This window comes from Cynocephalus volans, chromosome 16 (assembly GCF_027409185.1).
Source record: "Cynocephalus volans isolate mCynVol1 chromosome 16, mCynVol1.pri, whole genome shotgun sequence".
In the NCBI taxonomy this organism is placed as follows: Eukaryota; Metazoa; Chordata; class Mammalia; order Dermoptera; family Cynocephalidae; genus Cynocephalus; species Cynocephalus volans.
Genome location: NC_084475.1, coordinates 2,671,243 through 2,689,118, shown reverse-complemented (window position 1 = coordinate 2,689,118; position 17,876 = coordinate 2,671,243). Strand labels below are relative to the sequence as shown.

Here is a 17,876-nt window from a genome sequence, read left to right as displayed (position 1 = left end):
ATCGTGAGATAGGAGGAACATGGGCTTGTGTAAATTGGGGACAGAAGACCCAGGCACTAGGGTACAACACTTAACACCTCTGATCTTGCTTTTCCTCATCTGTAAAAGGAGATGCTTTTTCTGCCAACTTCTAGGGAAGAAGGAAATAATTTAATTGGTGAAAAAAGCATTTTGAAAAACAAGCAACACTGTCTTTATTTTTATTTATTTTTTTTTTTGAAAATGATCCGAACCCGGGGCCTTGGTGTTCTCAGCACCGCACTCTCCCGAGTGAGCCACGGGCCGGCCCAACACTGTCTTTATATATGTAGCAATATGTTATTATTTATTATTTGCCCCAGATCACTGGTAGATTCACTATGTTTCCATTTCATTCCCCAGATCACCTGTATTCAAGCTATCTGGACATAAGAGCAGTCACATTTTGGAAGTCATATAGTTAGTGCTGAAAACAGAAAAATACTTAAAAAGCACCTGAGTGTTCTGTGGATAGAAATGCTTGAGATCCAGAGCAAGTCCAGAGTTGGACAATCGTCTAAGAAGGGAAGAACCTTACATTCCATTAGAAGGGCCAGGTAGCAATTTCTACTTATGGAACCAGAAACTCTAAGTTCCAAATTAAACAGCACCACTTGGGGTTTCTTGTAAAATTACAAAAACAAAGAGAAGAAAACCAGATCTACACCTGTCCCATAAGGCAGAGGGCACTTGAGACCTGATGCATGTAAAACTGTGTTGCACTATATGAGTAAGTTATTGCTCAGTGACTAACCACCGAGCAGAGAGCACAGTACACAGTGTGTGGCCATTAATGTTATTTCCTTCTACTTCCATTCCTTTCTGAAGCAGAGAAATGGATCTTTTTTGCACATGGAACAGTTACATTATTAAATTATGTAATATTAGCTGAAAACCTGACTTTCAGCAAGGAAGTAGTACAGAAATTTGGGGATTATGAACTAATGAATAAAATAAAGCAATTATAATCATTAGTGTAAAAATTTATCACCACCAATTAAAAGTTAAAAAACAAATAAGAATAAAAAATGTATCATCAGGTAATTCAGACTCACGACAATGTGTGGTGCTTGTCAGACATGTACTGTCACAATGCAGCTTGACTGTCTTGCAGACAACCTCAATATTATTTTTAAATTGGCAGAGGCAGCAGGCCAAATGGCGAGGTAAGATCCTATAAATGGAAACAGAGAATTAGATTAATGGTAAAGGGGTTACCTGAGTAGGTAGAAGAGGCAGGTGAAGGCTGTCACAGGGCTGTGCAAAAAGAAGTTCATGAGGTGTGTGGCCTGGACAGCTGAGTAGAAACCAGATGGCCAATTGCTGCTGTTGAATATTGTAAATAGGAAGGAAGACAAGAGGTGCCCAGTAGAAAGATAAGTATGACAATGGACACAGAACACTGAGAATAAACGTGATAGGGATCAGAATTAGGTGACACTGATCTAAAGTTTAATTCAGAAGTATCTCTTCCCATCTCAGAAGTCTCACTTTGGGATGAGAGTACACAGGGAGAAGGCAGACTTCTAAGAAGAGTCTGAATAAGCCCCTATTCTAGAGTCCCTTTCTCAATTCTTGTTGGCTGTGGTAAGTATTAGAAATTACTCTGGACATAAAAAAAAGCTTAGTTTAAACCTGCATTATGTGGTGAAACAATAACAGAGATCACCTTGGCCAAATCTGGGCAATTTGAGCATTCAAAAGCATAACGATGATAATAAGGTACAACATAGTGTGAAGGATACATTAGTTCATAATGATAATCAAAGATAAAAGGGTGGGGAGCTCTTCTCTAACAGAATAGTGCCAGCTAGTAAATGTAAAAGGAATGACAGAATTAGAAAAGTGCCATTTTGCAACCACCAATATAACACTTCATTCACACAAGGATTATCATTGATGCAAAGTTGGGTGAAAAGGTGTTTGACAGTAGGATCTTAACTGATCTCAAAGTATCACCCCACAAATTATTTATTAATTACCAAGGGGGAAAAATAACTTTACAATGGAGAGATCTGTAAGATACCACCTTAATCAAGTGATCAAACAACATTATAGGCCACTTAAAGTCGTGAGTTAGGAAGGATACATTGCCTATGTAGTATTCTTACCAACAATATTTAACCTTAATTAATCAGGAGGAAACAGACAAATCCAGGTTGTGGGACAACTTATAAGACAACTGTCTTAGACCCTTCAAAAGTGACACTGTCATAAAAGACCAAAAAGAAGTAGGGAAATGCCTAAGGAAACAAAGATATAACATGCAATACCTGATCTTTGATTGGATCCTGGATCAAACAAAACATTTAAAGAACATTACTCATTTCTGACCAAGATGAAGTTACAGGGACCAATTTAACCTCCCACCTGAAAGAACTGAAAAACTAGACAAAATATACAAAACAACAATTCTCAAGACATTAGACATCAGGCAACAACAGACAGTGATCTCAAAAAGATGGGAAATAAACGAAGTAAGCCCTGTGACTGCCTTGAGAGAGTTTCCAGGCTGTGGTGCAAGGGTGGGGGAGACACAGGCAGAGACTTGCGGACTCCTTGATTAAGGAAATGGAGCTGAGAATCCAGTAAAACTGAGGTGACCAGAATTCACAAAGTAGAGTACTAGAGAGAAAAGAAGTGCACAGAGAAGGAACTCTGGAGTTATGCAGAGGGATCTCTTGAATGTTCAGCAAAGTACTGATCAGTGCGTGTGTATGAGGAAACTACTTAAGACCAGGAAAAGAACCACTTGAAAGTGTTAGAGAGGCATGGTGCTGATAACACCAAGGTCAAGGGTTCAGATCACTGTACTGGCCAGCCATAAAAAGAAAACAAAGCAGCAACAACAAAAGTATTAGAAGAATAATTGAATTATACACAGGCTTAGGAATAGCACCTATTCCCACGACAGGCTGGAAAACCTCATGAGTCAAGGGGCATTAGATACTCAGAAAGATCTTGCCTTAACAGCTGTGAATATTGAGCGCTACACTACAGTCTACTATGTGGTCCATCCAGAGAGAGAGAGAGAAAGAGAATGTTAACAATAAAATCCACAGGGAGGATACAAGGGTCTCCATTGTACTTACTCTTTCATCTTTCTCGTAGGTTTAAGTTTTTTCAAAAGAAAAATTCTAGCAAAAAAGATACCCAAACTATTGATTAGCTTATTATTATAGTTTACTGGGTGCAGTTTCAGGGAAACAAAAACTGTGCCTGTGACTGGAGTAAGTCCTCCAGGTTAACTTTAAGCAGGATAGCATGGTGATTAGGAATACAGATTCCATAACCACACGAGGCTTGAATCCCACCCAGCTCTGCTAATAATGTGACCTCGGGCAAACTGCCTAATCTCTGTTGCTCAGCCTCTCTGTTATAACAGCACCTACCTCTGAGTTTTTAGGAAAAAAATGTATCGATACCTGATAAGGGCCTGCCACATGGTGAGTGCTCGATAAATGTTAATTAGCTATTAACTTGCAGAGACTGCCTGAAAAGTAATCATGCTCTCCCACCTTGGGTGCCTTCTCTGAGTCCTCCAAAATGATGACTTTATTAGGACCACATTATGACTGTCAAAACAGAAGTGTGTTTCTCGGGTCCATGAAGGCTGACTTGGCAGTACAATGTAAAGAGTTTTAGATTAAAACTGCATCCAATAAGTTGGCCTGACACATTTTTCAAACCCCAGAAGGGTAATTACATGTGACTAATATTATTCCTTTGGGTCTGGTGGAAGTTTCTGATCTTCATATAGAAAGAATGGACCGAGAAGAGTGATCCAGCATTTTACTCTGGACAACCTCAACTCTGACACAAAGTGTTTGCTGTTCCCTTCCTGTCCCAACTTTTTATTTTGGAAAATTTCAAATCTACAGAAAACTTAAAAGAATGGTATAATGAACATTTGTATACCTTTCACCTGGATTCAACAATTGGTGACACTTCACCACACCTGTCTTCAGTGTGGGTATGTTTATACATTTTCTGGGCAAACCATTTGAGAGTAAGTTGCAGACATAATGACTTGTCAGTGCTAAACACTTCAGTGTGCATCCCATAACAACCAAGGCATTCTCCTACATACCCCAATACTATTATCACCCAGTGAAATTAAATATGAATATCTCTGTCTCCTACATAGTCCATATTCAAATTTTCCCAACTGTCCCAGTTATGTCATAGATTTTTTTTAAAGCCAGAATCCAAACACCAGGCATTGCATTTACTGTTCATGATTCTTTACTCTCCTTCAATTTAGAACTGTTCCCCATCTTTTAAAAATCTTTCATGGCATTGACTTTTTAAGCCTTCAAGCCGATTGTTTTACTCTCCTCATTTGGTTTTGTATGATCAACCTGAATATAACAAGGAAACATTTTTAGCAAGAACACTTCATAGGAAATATTGTAGTCTTGTTATTCATTAAAAAGTATGAGCTAGGAATAATGCAAGTGATGACAAACTTAAATAATGGTTTTAAAGCATGCTGACCAATTTTTGAGACTGCAAATGACCTGAGGTGTAGATTATCCTTACTCGAGAATAACTATTTTTCAATACACATTAAAGACCATTACACATGAGTCAAGACTCAAATGAGCTGGCTTACTTACTTTGTATATAAATGTCTAAACTCCCGAGGACTTTCAATAATGAACTCCACTGTGGCAGTTGCTTTAATCTTTTGTGGCCTTGATGGCAAATGGCTACAGAGAATGACAGCACTTTTTTCTTATCCACTAATTGTCAAGAGAAAAGCAGATAGAACCCCACTACTGTGGATAACGAAGTGAAAAAGCCAGTGGATGACAACTTTGACTATGCAGCGAGAAGGTCATCTAGCCAACATGGGAGGGGACTGACTGTGTCACACACTGCAGGAGGTTGAGGGAGATGAGGCTAGAGCAGTAACTGATGGATCTGCTGACAACGTTGTGAAGATAGTCAAGGAGGTCACCTGACAAAAATGACTGCAGCAGAGTGCAAATGAAGGGCCTTTTTCCATACTGATCTTGTGTAATCCCCTCAACTAGCCTTAGCACAACAGCACATTTCTATTTAGCCTGCCATACTGGAGGGAGGATTGCAAAATGTAAGCTGCGATGAGTTGTGTAACAAACTGTCACAATAGGGCCCTACGGAAATAAAAGACTGCAAAAAATGACATACTTCACACCATACATAAAAATTAACTCAAAATGGATCACAGACCTAAATGTAACTACACAATTTCTAGAAGAAAACATAGGAGAAGGTCTTTGTGAGTTTGTATTAGACAATGGGTTCTTAAACAAAGGTTTCTTAGGTCAGACACAAAAAAGCACAAACCAAGAAAAAATTGCTAAATTAGAGTTCATCGAAATGAAAACATTAAAAACTTCGGCTCTTCAAAGATACTTTAAATAGAACGAGAAGATAAGCCACAATGTGAGAGAAGGTATTTACTAAACACATATCTGAGAAAAAGGACTTGTATCCAGAGTATATAAGAAAGCACTCTTAACACTCAAGAAGATAAATACCAATCAAAATACGGGAACAGATGTGAACAGACACTTCAGTAAAGATGATATTTGCACATGAATAGACAATATCATCAGCTGTTAAATAAATGCTAATTAAAACCACAATGACTACACACCTGCTATTAGAAGGGCTGACATTTTTTTAAAACCCTGGAATAGAAGGATCAGGTGAAGATGTGGAGCACCTGCAACTCTCATACACTGCTGGAGGGAATGCAAAATGGTACAGCCACTGTAGGAAACAGTTCAGCAGTTTCTTAAGAAGTTAAATATGCACTTAGCATGGGATGCAGCAATCCCACCCCTAGGCATTTACCCCAAAGAACTGAAAATATACATTCACACAGAGACCTGCATGTGAGTATTTTTAGCAGCTTTATTCATAATTGCCAAAAAATTGGAAACAACCCAAATGTGCATAAACTGATGAATGGATACACAAACTGGTATATCCACGCCACTGGAATGCTGCCCAACAGTAAAAAGGAATGAACTACAGATAGACACAACAGCATGGATGACAACATAATCTTAGAAGGATTATGAAGTGAAAGAAGCAAAAGGCCACAAACTACATGGTTTCATTTACAAGACATTCTGGAAAAAGCAAACCTATAGGGACAGAAATCAGACTGGTGGTTGCCAGAGGCTGGTAGTGGGAGGAGAGGATTGACTGCAGAGAGACATGAGGGGACTTTTTGAGGGGAGAGAAATGTTCCATATTGGGAATGTGGTGGTGGTTACATGACATACATTTGTCAAAACTCATCAAAGTGTACTCTTAAAAGGAGTGAATTTTATTATGTGAAAATTATACCTCAATAAACCTGACTTAAGAAAACAATAAAACAACCCCAAAACTAAGTGAAAATAAATCTAAAAAATAACTTACAGTTTTTCCAATTCAAGAGTCATCAGGATGGTGTTCTCAATTGCTGTAAGTGACACTTGTGTTGCTCCCATGTCTCTGAAGGAGAAAGCCCAAACATTCACGATAGGAACCCCAATACAAAAGTTCTGTACTTAAAAACACATTTCAAGGACATATGAGTACTTCAAATTTGGCTTCTCTATAAACAATCTTAAGAGTTTATTGGCCATAGAAGATAATTCTAGAGAGCTCTTATTGAATAAATTTAAGTTTATTTGCATCATTAAACTAATGGCCTTGGGATTGAATAGAGAAACTCTACCTTTTTTTCTTTAACCATTATCTTACTTCTCATATTGAATTGCATTCACCTCTCTTGATTACAATTTTTTTTTTCTTGTAAATAATGTATAGTTCTTCCTCTTTGCTTTCTAGGATAAATGATATTCCTACATGCGTCTCATGTTCCATGTCTATATGTTTTCTTCAACTCTGCTCTCTTCCACTGCTGGCTCTCTTGCCCATTATACATCCTTTCTTAGTCCTTTCCTTTGCCAATAACTTTTTCCCACAATAACCCAGTTAAAATTAAAATTATGACTTTTTAGCAAAAGTGAAAATACTTAATCTTTGATGAAAGGAAAAAAGAAGAGCAGAAGTCATCTTGTGACTCATGACATTACTGTGATACTTACAGATATTTTAATGCTGGCAATTTAAAAAGATGTGAATCTTCAACAGTAGTCAGAGGATTATGATTGAGAATTCTGAAAAATGCAATGAAATTAAAATTATTTGCATTTTCAATATGCATGGAACTGCATGAAAAGTTTATATTCATTTTTGTAGTATGGAATTTTTCATTAAAAAAATCATCATTTTCTGTCTTTACATATAAATCACACTTAGAATCTGTAAAGTACTCTTCTTTTGGAAACTAAAAGATAAAGTAGAGAACAGAAAAAGAAAAGAAAAATGGGTAGCAAAGAAAGAGTATGTCAAAAAAACTTTTCAGGTCAAAAATCCTAGAAGTGACTTCACCAGTAGAAAGACTTTACTCTTCAGGAAACAGTATTTATAGTGTCCTCCATAATTCAAGGTGCTTGTCTTTCACCTTTAGAAGTTTCAAAAAAAAGCTATGGCTAATCCATCCAGTCAAGAAAAAAATTGGACCAGGCTGGCTGGTTGCTCAGTTGGTTGGAGCACCACCTTGTAACATCAAGGTCAAGGGTTTGGGTGTACCTACCAGCCAGCTGCAAAACAAAACAAAAGAAAACATAAAAACCACAAGAAAAATTTGGAGAGTGTGGTGCTGAGAAAAGCCAGGAGAAAAAAATGGGACCAATTCCTTGGCTTTGGAGCCAAAGAAAAAGGTTCACATCTAAGAGAAGGAACTGGTCAAAACCATACTCCCGTCACACACACCAGCCCTTGTGCTCTTGTATCACATCACAGCCTTTGTTACATTGCATGTAACCACATGTATACTTGTCAGTCTCCTGGAATGTCAGCTGCTTGACAGCAAGGGACACATCTTACTGTCATTGTCATCCCTGTGCCTGGCAGAGTGCCTGAAATTTACTAGATATTTCATAAATATTTGTTGACTAAATAACATTTTGTTTATAAATGAATAAAATGAATAAATTTGGTTTTTGTCCCAAATTTGTATTCCAAAATGCTGGAATAGATTTTCTTTTCAATACTTTACGGCAAAAAAAAAAAAAAGAAAGAAAAAGAAAAAGAAAAACAAAAAAGGAAAAGAAACAGGGAAAAATAAAAGAAAATCTGCCTTTAGGTTAACTCTATTCAAGAATCATTAGTGTACTTTTGCAGAACATTATAAAAATAATTATTATTACAGCTAATATCGATTCAGCTGCCCGAAATTTGTGATCAGCATTTCACATTTAATCCTAAGAATAACTTTATATGGTAGATATTATTATTACCCCATTTTATAAGTGAGGAGACTCAGTCACAGAGAGGTTATATGGCATGTCCTAGGTGGCCAAGGTAATAAGAATCAAAGCTGGAATTTGAACTCAGTTTGGACTCCAAAGCCTGTGTTTAACCTGTATTTTAAAAGGGGGGTTAAAATAGTTGTAACTTTAACCTTTTTTTTTTTCAAGATGACCGGTAAGGAGATCTCAACCTTTGGCTTGGTGTTGTCAGCACCACACTCAGCCAGTGAGCCAACCAGACATCCCTATATAGGATCTGAACCTGTGGCCTTGGTGTTATCAGCACCGCACTCTCCCAAGTGAGCCATGGGCCAGCCCTTAACCTTAATTTTGAGAAGACTAAATATAGGAAAACTTTTGAAACTTCATGTACTTATCTGGGAAAGCCACTATGAGAATCACAGTTTCTCTTTTTACTCCTTTCCCCTAATCATTTTCAATGATTAAATATTTAATTAATCCATGGTCATTGAGACTAGAGATTTCAAACCATGCTGTAGGTGACATCGGTGAAAATGGTGTAGTAAAGACATCTGAAACTTCATCCCTCCATAAAGGCAACAACAACAAAAAATGGTATAAATGGTCAGAATCAACTTTTTCAGAACTCTGGAAATTTAACCAAGGCTTGTAGCAGCCAAGAAGCATATAAATATTCCAGAAAAATCGCTGAATCTCTGTAACAGCAGTGAGATTTGTATCATTTTAACTTGCCCTAGACCATTCCTCATTGTCCAGGTCATTGGTAACCTGAAAATTAGCCCATATCCCCACTGCCAGAGGGAACAGAATGGAGCTGGTGCTCCTTCAAAACCTCATTCCCAATCAATTGACATTATTTGTCCTGTCTGGTGGTTCCCTGGAAGGTCTCACTTGAAAAGTTTGCTTATTTGATCTGACTGACAGCTACCCAGTGCTAAAAGTTTCTCACCAGAGGATGTTTTTGGAAAAAATTACAGGCAATTGTTTTAAAATGACAGCTGCATGAGGCAATGAATAATGAAAAATGGCCTAATTGAAAGCTTAATAGGAAAAGCTGAGGAAGAAGATGTCCTTAGGAACTTTGAAATACTCCAACATATCCTTGGGAAACTGGAACATCATGAGATATATTCTTGGAATGTGGAAGGCCATACACGTGTAGGACTGTGAGCTGGTCAGGAAAGACCTGAGAAGGCCCTAAACTCTCAACCTTGGCTGATCTTGAAGTTCTGCACAGCAGGAAGTGAGAGTTAAGGCAGAGCTGTAAACTGCTGGCTGAGTGCTGAAGGCATGCCCTACTATGCACACATAGCCCCTTGGCAAAAACTTGGAGACTTATTGGTTCCAGGCATTTAATGAAATCTCTGTTCAATCACTAGCAGGTCTCAATAGCAGATATGAGCAGGAAGAAAAAAGAATAAGGAACTTGAAGGTCAATCGAGATTATTGAGTCTGAGAAAAAAGAAAGAAAAAAGAATAAATAAAAATGGAGTCTCAGAGACCCATTTGTGATATTCCATCAAGTTTACTAACATACACATAATGGGAGTCTCAGAAGGAGAAGGGAAAGACAAAGGAGCAGAAAGAATATTTGAAGAAATAATGGCCCAAACTTCCCAAACCTGATAGAAAACATTAATTTACACATTCAAGAATCTGAAGGTACTCCAAGTAGGATAAACTCAAAGAGATCCACACCTAGACACATCATAATCGAACTGTCAGAAGCCGAAGACAGACCATACTGAAAGTAGCAAAAGAAAAGCCACTTATCACACACAAGGAATCCTCAGGAAGATTAATAGCTGATTTCTCATCAGCAACAATGGAGGCTAGAAGGCAGTGAGATGGCATATTCAAAGTACTGAAAGAAAAAAAAAACTGTCAACCAAGAATTCTATTATTTGGCAAAACTATGCTAGATACCCAAAAACTAAGAGCTTGTTTCTAGAAGACCTTCCCTGTAAGAAATACTAAAAGGGGTCCTTCAGACTGAACTGAGGGACAGTAGGTAGTAACTTGAATCCACATGAAGAAATAAAATGCACCTAAATATGTAGGTAAGTATAAAAGACAGTATATAATGTATTTTTTAACATCTTTTACCTCCTATCTGATTTAAAAGATCAATTGCATAAAGCAATAGTTATAAATCTATGTTGATGGACACAAAATATATAAAGATGTAATGTGGGACAATAACAGTAGAAAGGAGATGGTGAGAGTGGAGCTATAGAGGAGCAAATTTTATGTCTATTATTAAAACTTAGTTGGTATTAATAAGAATTAGAATTACAGTAAGATGTAAATGGTAATGTCCAGGGCAACTGCTAAGAAAATAACTCAAATATATATAGCAAAAGAAATAAGACAATTGAAATGGTACATTTGAAATATCTATTTAACACAAAAGAAGGCAGTAATGGAGGTAGTGAGAAATGAAAAAAGACACAAGACAGTGAAAACAAGTAGCAAAACAGCAGGTAGAAATTCTACTTTATCACTAATTACATTAAATTAAATGGGTTAAACTCTCCAATTAAAAGGCAGAACATGACAGAATGTATTTTAAAAACATGATCCAACTACATGCTGTCTATAAGAACTTCACTTTAGATCCGAAGACACAAGTAAGTTTAAAGTAAAAGAGAAATGGAAAAAGATATATGATGCAAACAGTAACCAAAAGAGAGCTGGAATGGCTAAACTAGTAACAGACAAGATAGGCTTAACACAAAAATTGTCACTAGAGACAAAGATGGACATTTGTAATGATAAAAGGCTCAATCCATTAAGAAGGTAAAGCAATTATAAATATATATGCATCTAACAACAGAGCCCCAAAATACATGAAACAAAAACTGACACAATTGGAGAAATAGACAATTCAACAATAGTAGCTGGAGACTGGAATATTCCACTTTCAATAATGGATAAAACAACTAGACAGAAGATCAGCAAAAAAATAGATGAGAGAACTACAAACCACTGCTGAGAGAAATTAGAGAGGATACAAGAAGATGGAACGATATCCCATGCTCTTGGATTGGAAGAATCAACATAGTGAAAATGTCCATACTACCCAAAGTGATATACAAATTCAATGCAATCCCCATCAAAATTCCAAAGACATTTTTTCAGAAATGGAAAAAACTATCCAGTCATTTATATGGAACAATAAAAGACCATGCATAGCCAAAGCAATGCTGAGCAAAAAAAATAAAGCTGGAGGCATAACACTACCTGACTTTAAGCTATACTACAAAGCTATAATAACCAAAACAGTATGGTACTGGCATAAAAACAGACACACTGACCAATGGAATAGAATAGAGAATCCAGAAATCAACCCACACACTTACTGCCATCTGATCTTTGACAAAGGCACCAAGCCTATTCACTGGGGAAGGGACTGCCTCTTCAGCAAATGGTGCTGGGATAACTGGATATCCATATGCAGGAGAATGAAACTAGATCCATACCTCTCACCGTATACTAAAATCAACTCAAAATGGATTAAGGATTTAAATATACACCCTGAAACAATAAAACTTCTTAAAGAAAACATAGGAGAAACACTTCAGGAAATAGGACTGGACACAGACTTCATGAATACGACCCCAAAAGCACGGGCAACCAAAGGAAAAATAAACAAATGGGATTATATCAAACTAAAAAGCTTCTGCACAGCAAAAGAAACAATTAACAGAGTTAAAAGACAACCAACAGGGCCGGCCTGTGGCTCACTCGGGAGGGTGCGGTGCTGATAACACCAAGGCCCTGGGTTCGGATCCCATATAGGGATGGCCGGTTCGCTCACTGGCTGAGCGTGGTGCTGACAACACCAAGTCAAGGGTTAGGATCCCCTTACCGGTCATCTTTTAAAAAAAAAAAAAAAAAAAAAGACAACCAACAGAGTGGGAGAAAATATTTGCAAAATATACATCTGACAAAGGATTAATATCCAGAATATATAAGGAACTCAAACAACTTTACAAGAAGAAAACAAGCAACCCAATTAAAAAATGGGCAAAAGAGCTAAGTAGGCATTTCTCTAAGGAAGGTATACAAATGGCCAACAGACATATGAAAAAATGCTCAACATCACTCAGCATCCGGGAAATGCAAATCAAAACCACACTGAGATACCATCTAACCCCAGTTAGGATGGCTAAAATCCAAAAGGCTCTGAACGATAAATGCTGGCGAGGTTGCGGAGAAAAAGGAACTCTCATACATTATTGGTGGGACTGCAAAATGGTGCAGCCTCTATGGAAAATGGTATGGAGGTTCCTCAAACAATTGCAGATAGATCTACCGTACGACCCAGCTATCCCACTGTTGGGAATATACCCAGAGGAATGGAAATCATCAAGTCGAAGGTATACCTGTTCCCCAATGTTCATCGCAGCACTCCTTACAATAGCCAAGAGTTGGAACCAGCCCAAATGTCCATCATCAGACGAGTGGATACGGAAAATGTGGTACATCTACACAATGGAATACTACTCAGCTATAAAAACGAATGAAATACTGCCATTTGCAACAACATGGATGGACCTCGAGAGAATTATATTAAGTGAAACGAGTCAGGCACAGAAAGAGAAATACCACATGTTCTCACTTATTGGTGGGAGCTAAAAATTAATATATAAATTCACACACACACACACACACACAAAACCGGGGGGTGTGAAAGAAGGTATAACAACCACAATTACTTGAAGTTGATACGACAAGCAAACAGAAAGGACATTGTTGCGGCGGAGGGGGGGAGGGAGAAGGGAGGGAGGCTTTGCTGATGGGGAGCAATAATCAGCCACAATGTATATCGACAAAATTAAAAAAAAATTAAATTAAATTAAATTTTTTTAAAAAAATAGATGAGTCGAACAACTATAAGCCAATCAGACCTAACATATCTACAGAACACTTCCCAAAAAATGCAACAAAAAATTAGTAAAAGACATGTTCTTCTCAAATGCACATAGAACATTCTCCAGGAGAGACCATATGTTAGACCCTAAGACAAGTCTCAATAAATTCAAAATGACTCAAATCATACAAAGTATGTTTTCTAACCACAGTGGAAATTAGAAATCACTAACAGAAATAAATTTGGGGAATTCACAAATACATGGAAATTAAACACAGTCCTAAATAATCAATGGGTCAAAGAAAAAATCACAAGGGAAATTAGAAAATACTTTGACATGAATAAAAATGAAGGTGCATAGTGGGGAAAAGATCACTGGTTGCCAGTGTTTGAGGGTAGGAGGATGGGAGGGATAAATAGGTGGAGCATAGAGGATTTTTTGGGCAGCAAAACTATTCTGTATGACTGCAATCATGAATACATGACATCATGCATTTGGCAAAATCCAAAGAACTGTACAACACAAACCTAATGTAAAATGAAGTAAATAATAATATATCAATATTGGTTCATAATTGTAACAAATGGGGGCCAGCCCGTGGCTCACTTGCGAGGGTGTGGTGCTGATAACACCAAGGCCATGGGTTCAGGTTCCTATATAGGGATGGCTGGTTAGATCACTTCGGAAAGTGTGGTGCTGACAACACCAAGTCAAGGGTTAAGATCCCTTAACTGGTCATCTTTTAAAAAATAATAATATTAATAATAATAATAATTGTAACAAATGTGCCACACTAATATAACATGTCAATAGTTGGAGAAACTGTATGTGTGTGTAGAGAGGGTATGGGAACTTTCTTTTTAAAAAAAAATCAACCATGGGCCGGCCCGTGGCTCACTTGGGACAGTGTGGTACTGGTAACACCAAGGCCATGGGTTTGAATCCCATATACAGATGGCCAGTATGCTCACTTGGGAGAGCGTGGTGCTGACAACAGAAGGTGAAGAGTTAAGATCCCCTTACCGGTCATCTTTAAAAAATAAAAAATAAAAATCAACAAACTAGGCTGACCCATGGCTCACTTGGGAGAGTGTGGTGCTACCACCACCAAGCCAAGGGTTAAGATCCCCTTACCAGTCATCTTTAAAAAAAAAAAAAATCAACCAACCAAACAAACAAACAAATAAATCAATGCATAACATACCAACACTTCCAGGATGCACCTAGATCAGTGCTCAGAGGTACATTTATAGATGTAAATGCAAATATTAAAAAATCTCAAGTCAGTAACCTAAACTTGCACCTGAAGTAACTAGGGGAAAAACATCAAACTCAACCCAAAAGAAGAAGGAAGAAAATAATAAATATTAGAGCATAAATAAATGAAATACAGAACAGAAAACAATACAGAAAATCAACATAACTAAAAGCTGGTTCTTTGAAAAGATCAACAAAACCGACAGACCTTTAGCTAGACTGATCAAGAAAAGAGAGAAGACTCAAATTGTTAAAATAAAAAATGAAAGAGGGCACACTACTACCAACCTTACAGACATAACAGGATTATAACGGAAAGTTATGAACAACTGCATGCCAGTAAATTAGATAATCTGGATGAAACGGACACATTCCTAGAAAGAAGCAAGCTACTGAAACTAACTTGAGAAGAAATAGAACATCTAAAATAGACCTATATCAAGTAAAGAGATTGAGTTAGTGGTCCAAAAACTTCTCACAAAGAAAAGCTCAGGACCAGACAGCTTCATTGCTGAATCTACCAAATGTTTAAAGAATTAACACCAAACCTTCATGAAGTCTTCTAAGATACAGAAAAGGAGAGAACATTTCCTAAGGCTGGTATTACTGTGATACTAAAATCAAATACATCACAAGAAAAGAAATTTACAGATCAATGTCTCTTATGAATATAAATGCAAAAATCCTCAGCAAATACTTGCAAACCAAATTCAACAGAGTATATCAAAGGACTATACACCATGACCAAGTGGGATTTATCCCAGGAATGCGAGGTTAATTCAACATATAAAAATCAATTGATGTAATACTGCATATGAATAGAATAAAAGAAAAAACACATGATGATTTCAATAGATACAGGAAAAGCATTTAAAAAATTAGAACACCTTTGCATTATGAAAACATCAAGCCAGAATAGAAGTGAACATCCTCAACCTAACTGAGCTTGACAAACCTCTATGAAAAATCCATGGCTAACATCATACTTAATAGTTTAAAACTGAGAGTTTTCCTCCTAGGATTAAGAACAAGGCAAGAATGTCCATTCTTTCCACTTCTACTCAACATCATATTGAAGATTCTAGCCAGGGCAATTTGGCAAACAAAACAAAAAAGCATCCATATTGGAAAGTAGTAAAAAGAAGTAAAACTATCTTTATTTGCAGATGACATGATATTACATGTAAAAACTATAAAGAATCCATACACAGAAAAAAAGCTATTAGCTCTAATAAATGAGTTCAGCAAAGTTGCACGACACAAGATCAATATGCAAAAATTAGCTTTACTTCTACACACTAGCAATGAATACTCTGAAAATGACATGAAGAAAGCAATTCCATGGATAATAGCATTGAAAAGAATAAAACACTTAGGAATAAATTTAACCAAAGAGGTGTGATACTTGTACACTGAAAACTACAAAGATAGTTGAAAGAAATTAAAGAAGATCTAAATAGACAGAAAGACATTCTGTGTTCATGGATCAGAAGACTATACTGTTAAGATGACATAATTTTACAAATTGATCTATGGTTTCAGCATAATTCCTATCAAAATTCCAGGTGGCTTCTTTTCAGAAATTGATAAACTAGTTCTAAAATTCATGGGGCAATTCAAGGGACCCAGAACAGCCAAAACAATCTTGAAAAAGAACAAAGTGGGAGGATTCAAACTTCCCAACTTCAAAACCCCATTTAAATCGACAGCATCACCGTGTGGTACTAGAATAAGGACAGACATATAAATCAGTGGAATAAAGTTGACAGTCCAGAAATAAACCCTCACATTGTGGTCAATTGGTTTTTAACAAGGAGGCCAAAACAATTCAATGTGGAAACAATAGTCTTTTCAAATGGTGCTGTAACATCTGGACATCCAAATGCAAAATAATAAAGTTGGACCCTGTAAGGAAAGTAGAAAAGTTTAATCAGGAACTCGCCTTGTGTCTGTTACAAATGGGCAAGATTCAGCACATTCACTGGAAACAAGTTATAAAAGTAGTGTAACGGCACATGTGTGCCCGTTTACTGACTCAGCATGATTGTTGTAATTATGTGATGCTTGGCTTGTGGCTGCTATTGTGTACTGAGAGTATAAAGGTACCTGCTCTGAGCTGCTGGAGGGCACGGCATGGAATGAACGGCAGAGCAGGGAGGGTCAGTGGAGTGGAGCTTGAGCTCATATCTAGGTTAAAGCATGTCTGTGAAGCTCACATCTGAAGAATGAAGTATGTCTACCTTGCATAAAGCTGCCAGGGTCTGCTTTCAACTACCTGACTTACAGCCGGCACAGGAAGGGGCAGAAGGGTCTGAGATTCCTACTTGACAGACCCTTAAACCTCACATCTTTTATAGAAAGTAATGCAAAATGTATTAAAGAATTAAATTTAAGAGACAAAACTGTAAAACTCCTAAGAAGAAAATATAGGAGTAAATACTCATGACCTTGGGTTAGGCAGCAGTTTCTTAGATATGACACCAAAAGTACAAACAAACCAAAGGAAAAATAGACAAATGTCATTAAAATGCAAAACTTTTGTGCTTCAAAAGACACTATCAAGAGAGGGAAAAAACAACTCACAGAATGGGAAAAATATTTGCAAATAATATATCTGATAAAATTCTAGTACCAAGAATATCTGGAATATATAAAGAACTCTTACAAGTCAATAAAAAGACAGCTCAATTTTAAAATGGGGACAGGGTTTGAATATACATTTCTTCAAAGAAGATATACAAATGACCAATATGCACCTGAAAAGATGCTGCATGTCTTAAGTCATTAGGGAAATGCAAATCAAAACCATAATGAGACATTACTACTTTACACTCACTAGGATGGCTGTAATAGAAAAGGCAGAGAATAACAAGTGTTGACAAAAACATGGGGACATTAGAGCTCTCAATACAACGTGCGTGGGAATGTCAAATGGTGCAGCCACTGTGGAAAACAGTTTGTCATTTCCTTAGAAAAGTTGACTTTGTGCCAGCCAACCACCAAAAAAAAAAAAAAGCTAAACATAAGTCACCATATGACCCAGCAATTCTACCACGTATGCACCCAAGAGTTAAAAATATATGTCTATAGAAAAACTTGTACATGAATGGTCATAGCAGCATTATTTATAATAGTCAGAAAGTAGAAACAATCCAAATGTCCAATAAGTGAATGCATGAACTGATAAGTTATATCCATATAATAGAATATTATTCAACCTTAGAAAGGAATGAAATACTGATACATGCAACAACACAGACGAACCTTAAAAACAACATGCTATGTGAAAAGAGCCAGACACAAACAGCCACATGCTGTATGTTTTGTTTATATGAAATGTCTAGAATAGGCCAATCTACAGTGACAGAAGTAGATT

At 37.0% G+C, this 17,876-nt stretch overlaps 2 protein-coding genes across 2 annotated transcripts in view; one reads left to right on the top strand and one right to left on the bottom strand.

Annotated features, from left to right (window-relative positions):
* The window catches only part of LOC134365088 (leucine-rich repeat-containing protein 37A2-like), a 53,541-nt gene that overhangs the window by 11,010 nt on the left and 24,655 nt on the right, over positions 1 to 17,876 (bottom strand). The window contains exons 8-10 of the mRNA XM_063081275.1: positions 7,116 to 7,187; positions 6,442 to 6,516; positions 1,074 to 1,192 (exon numbers count right to left, since the gene is read on the bottom strand). Coding sequence (XP_062937345.1) covers positions 1,074 to 1,192; positions 6,442 to 6,516; positions 7,116 to 7,187 — 266 coding nt within the window. The remainder of the gene's footprint in view (positions 1 to 1,073; positions 1,193 to 6,441; positions 6,517 to 7,115; positions 7,188 to 17,876) is intronic.
* Positions 1 to 17,876, top strand: part of LOC134364985 (serine/threonine-protein kinase tousled-like 2) — a 67,790-nt gene that overhangs the window by 43,726 nt on the left and 6,188 nt on the right. The window lies entirely within an intron of this gene.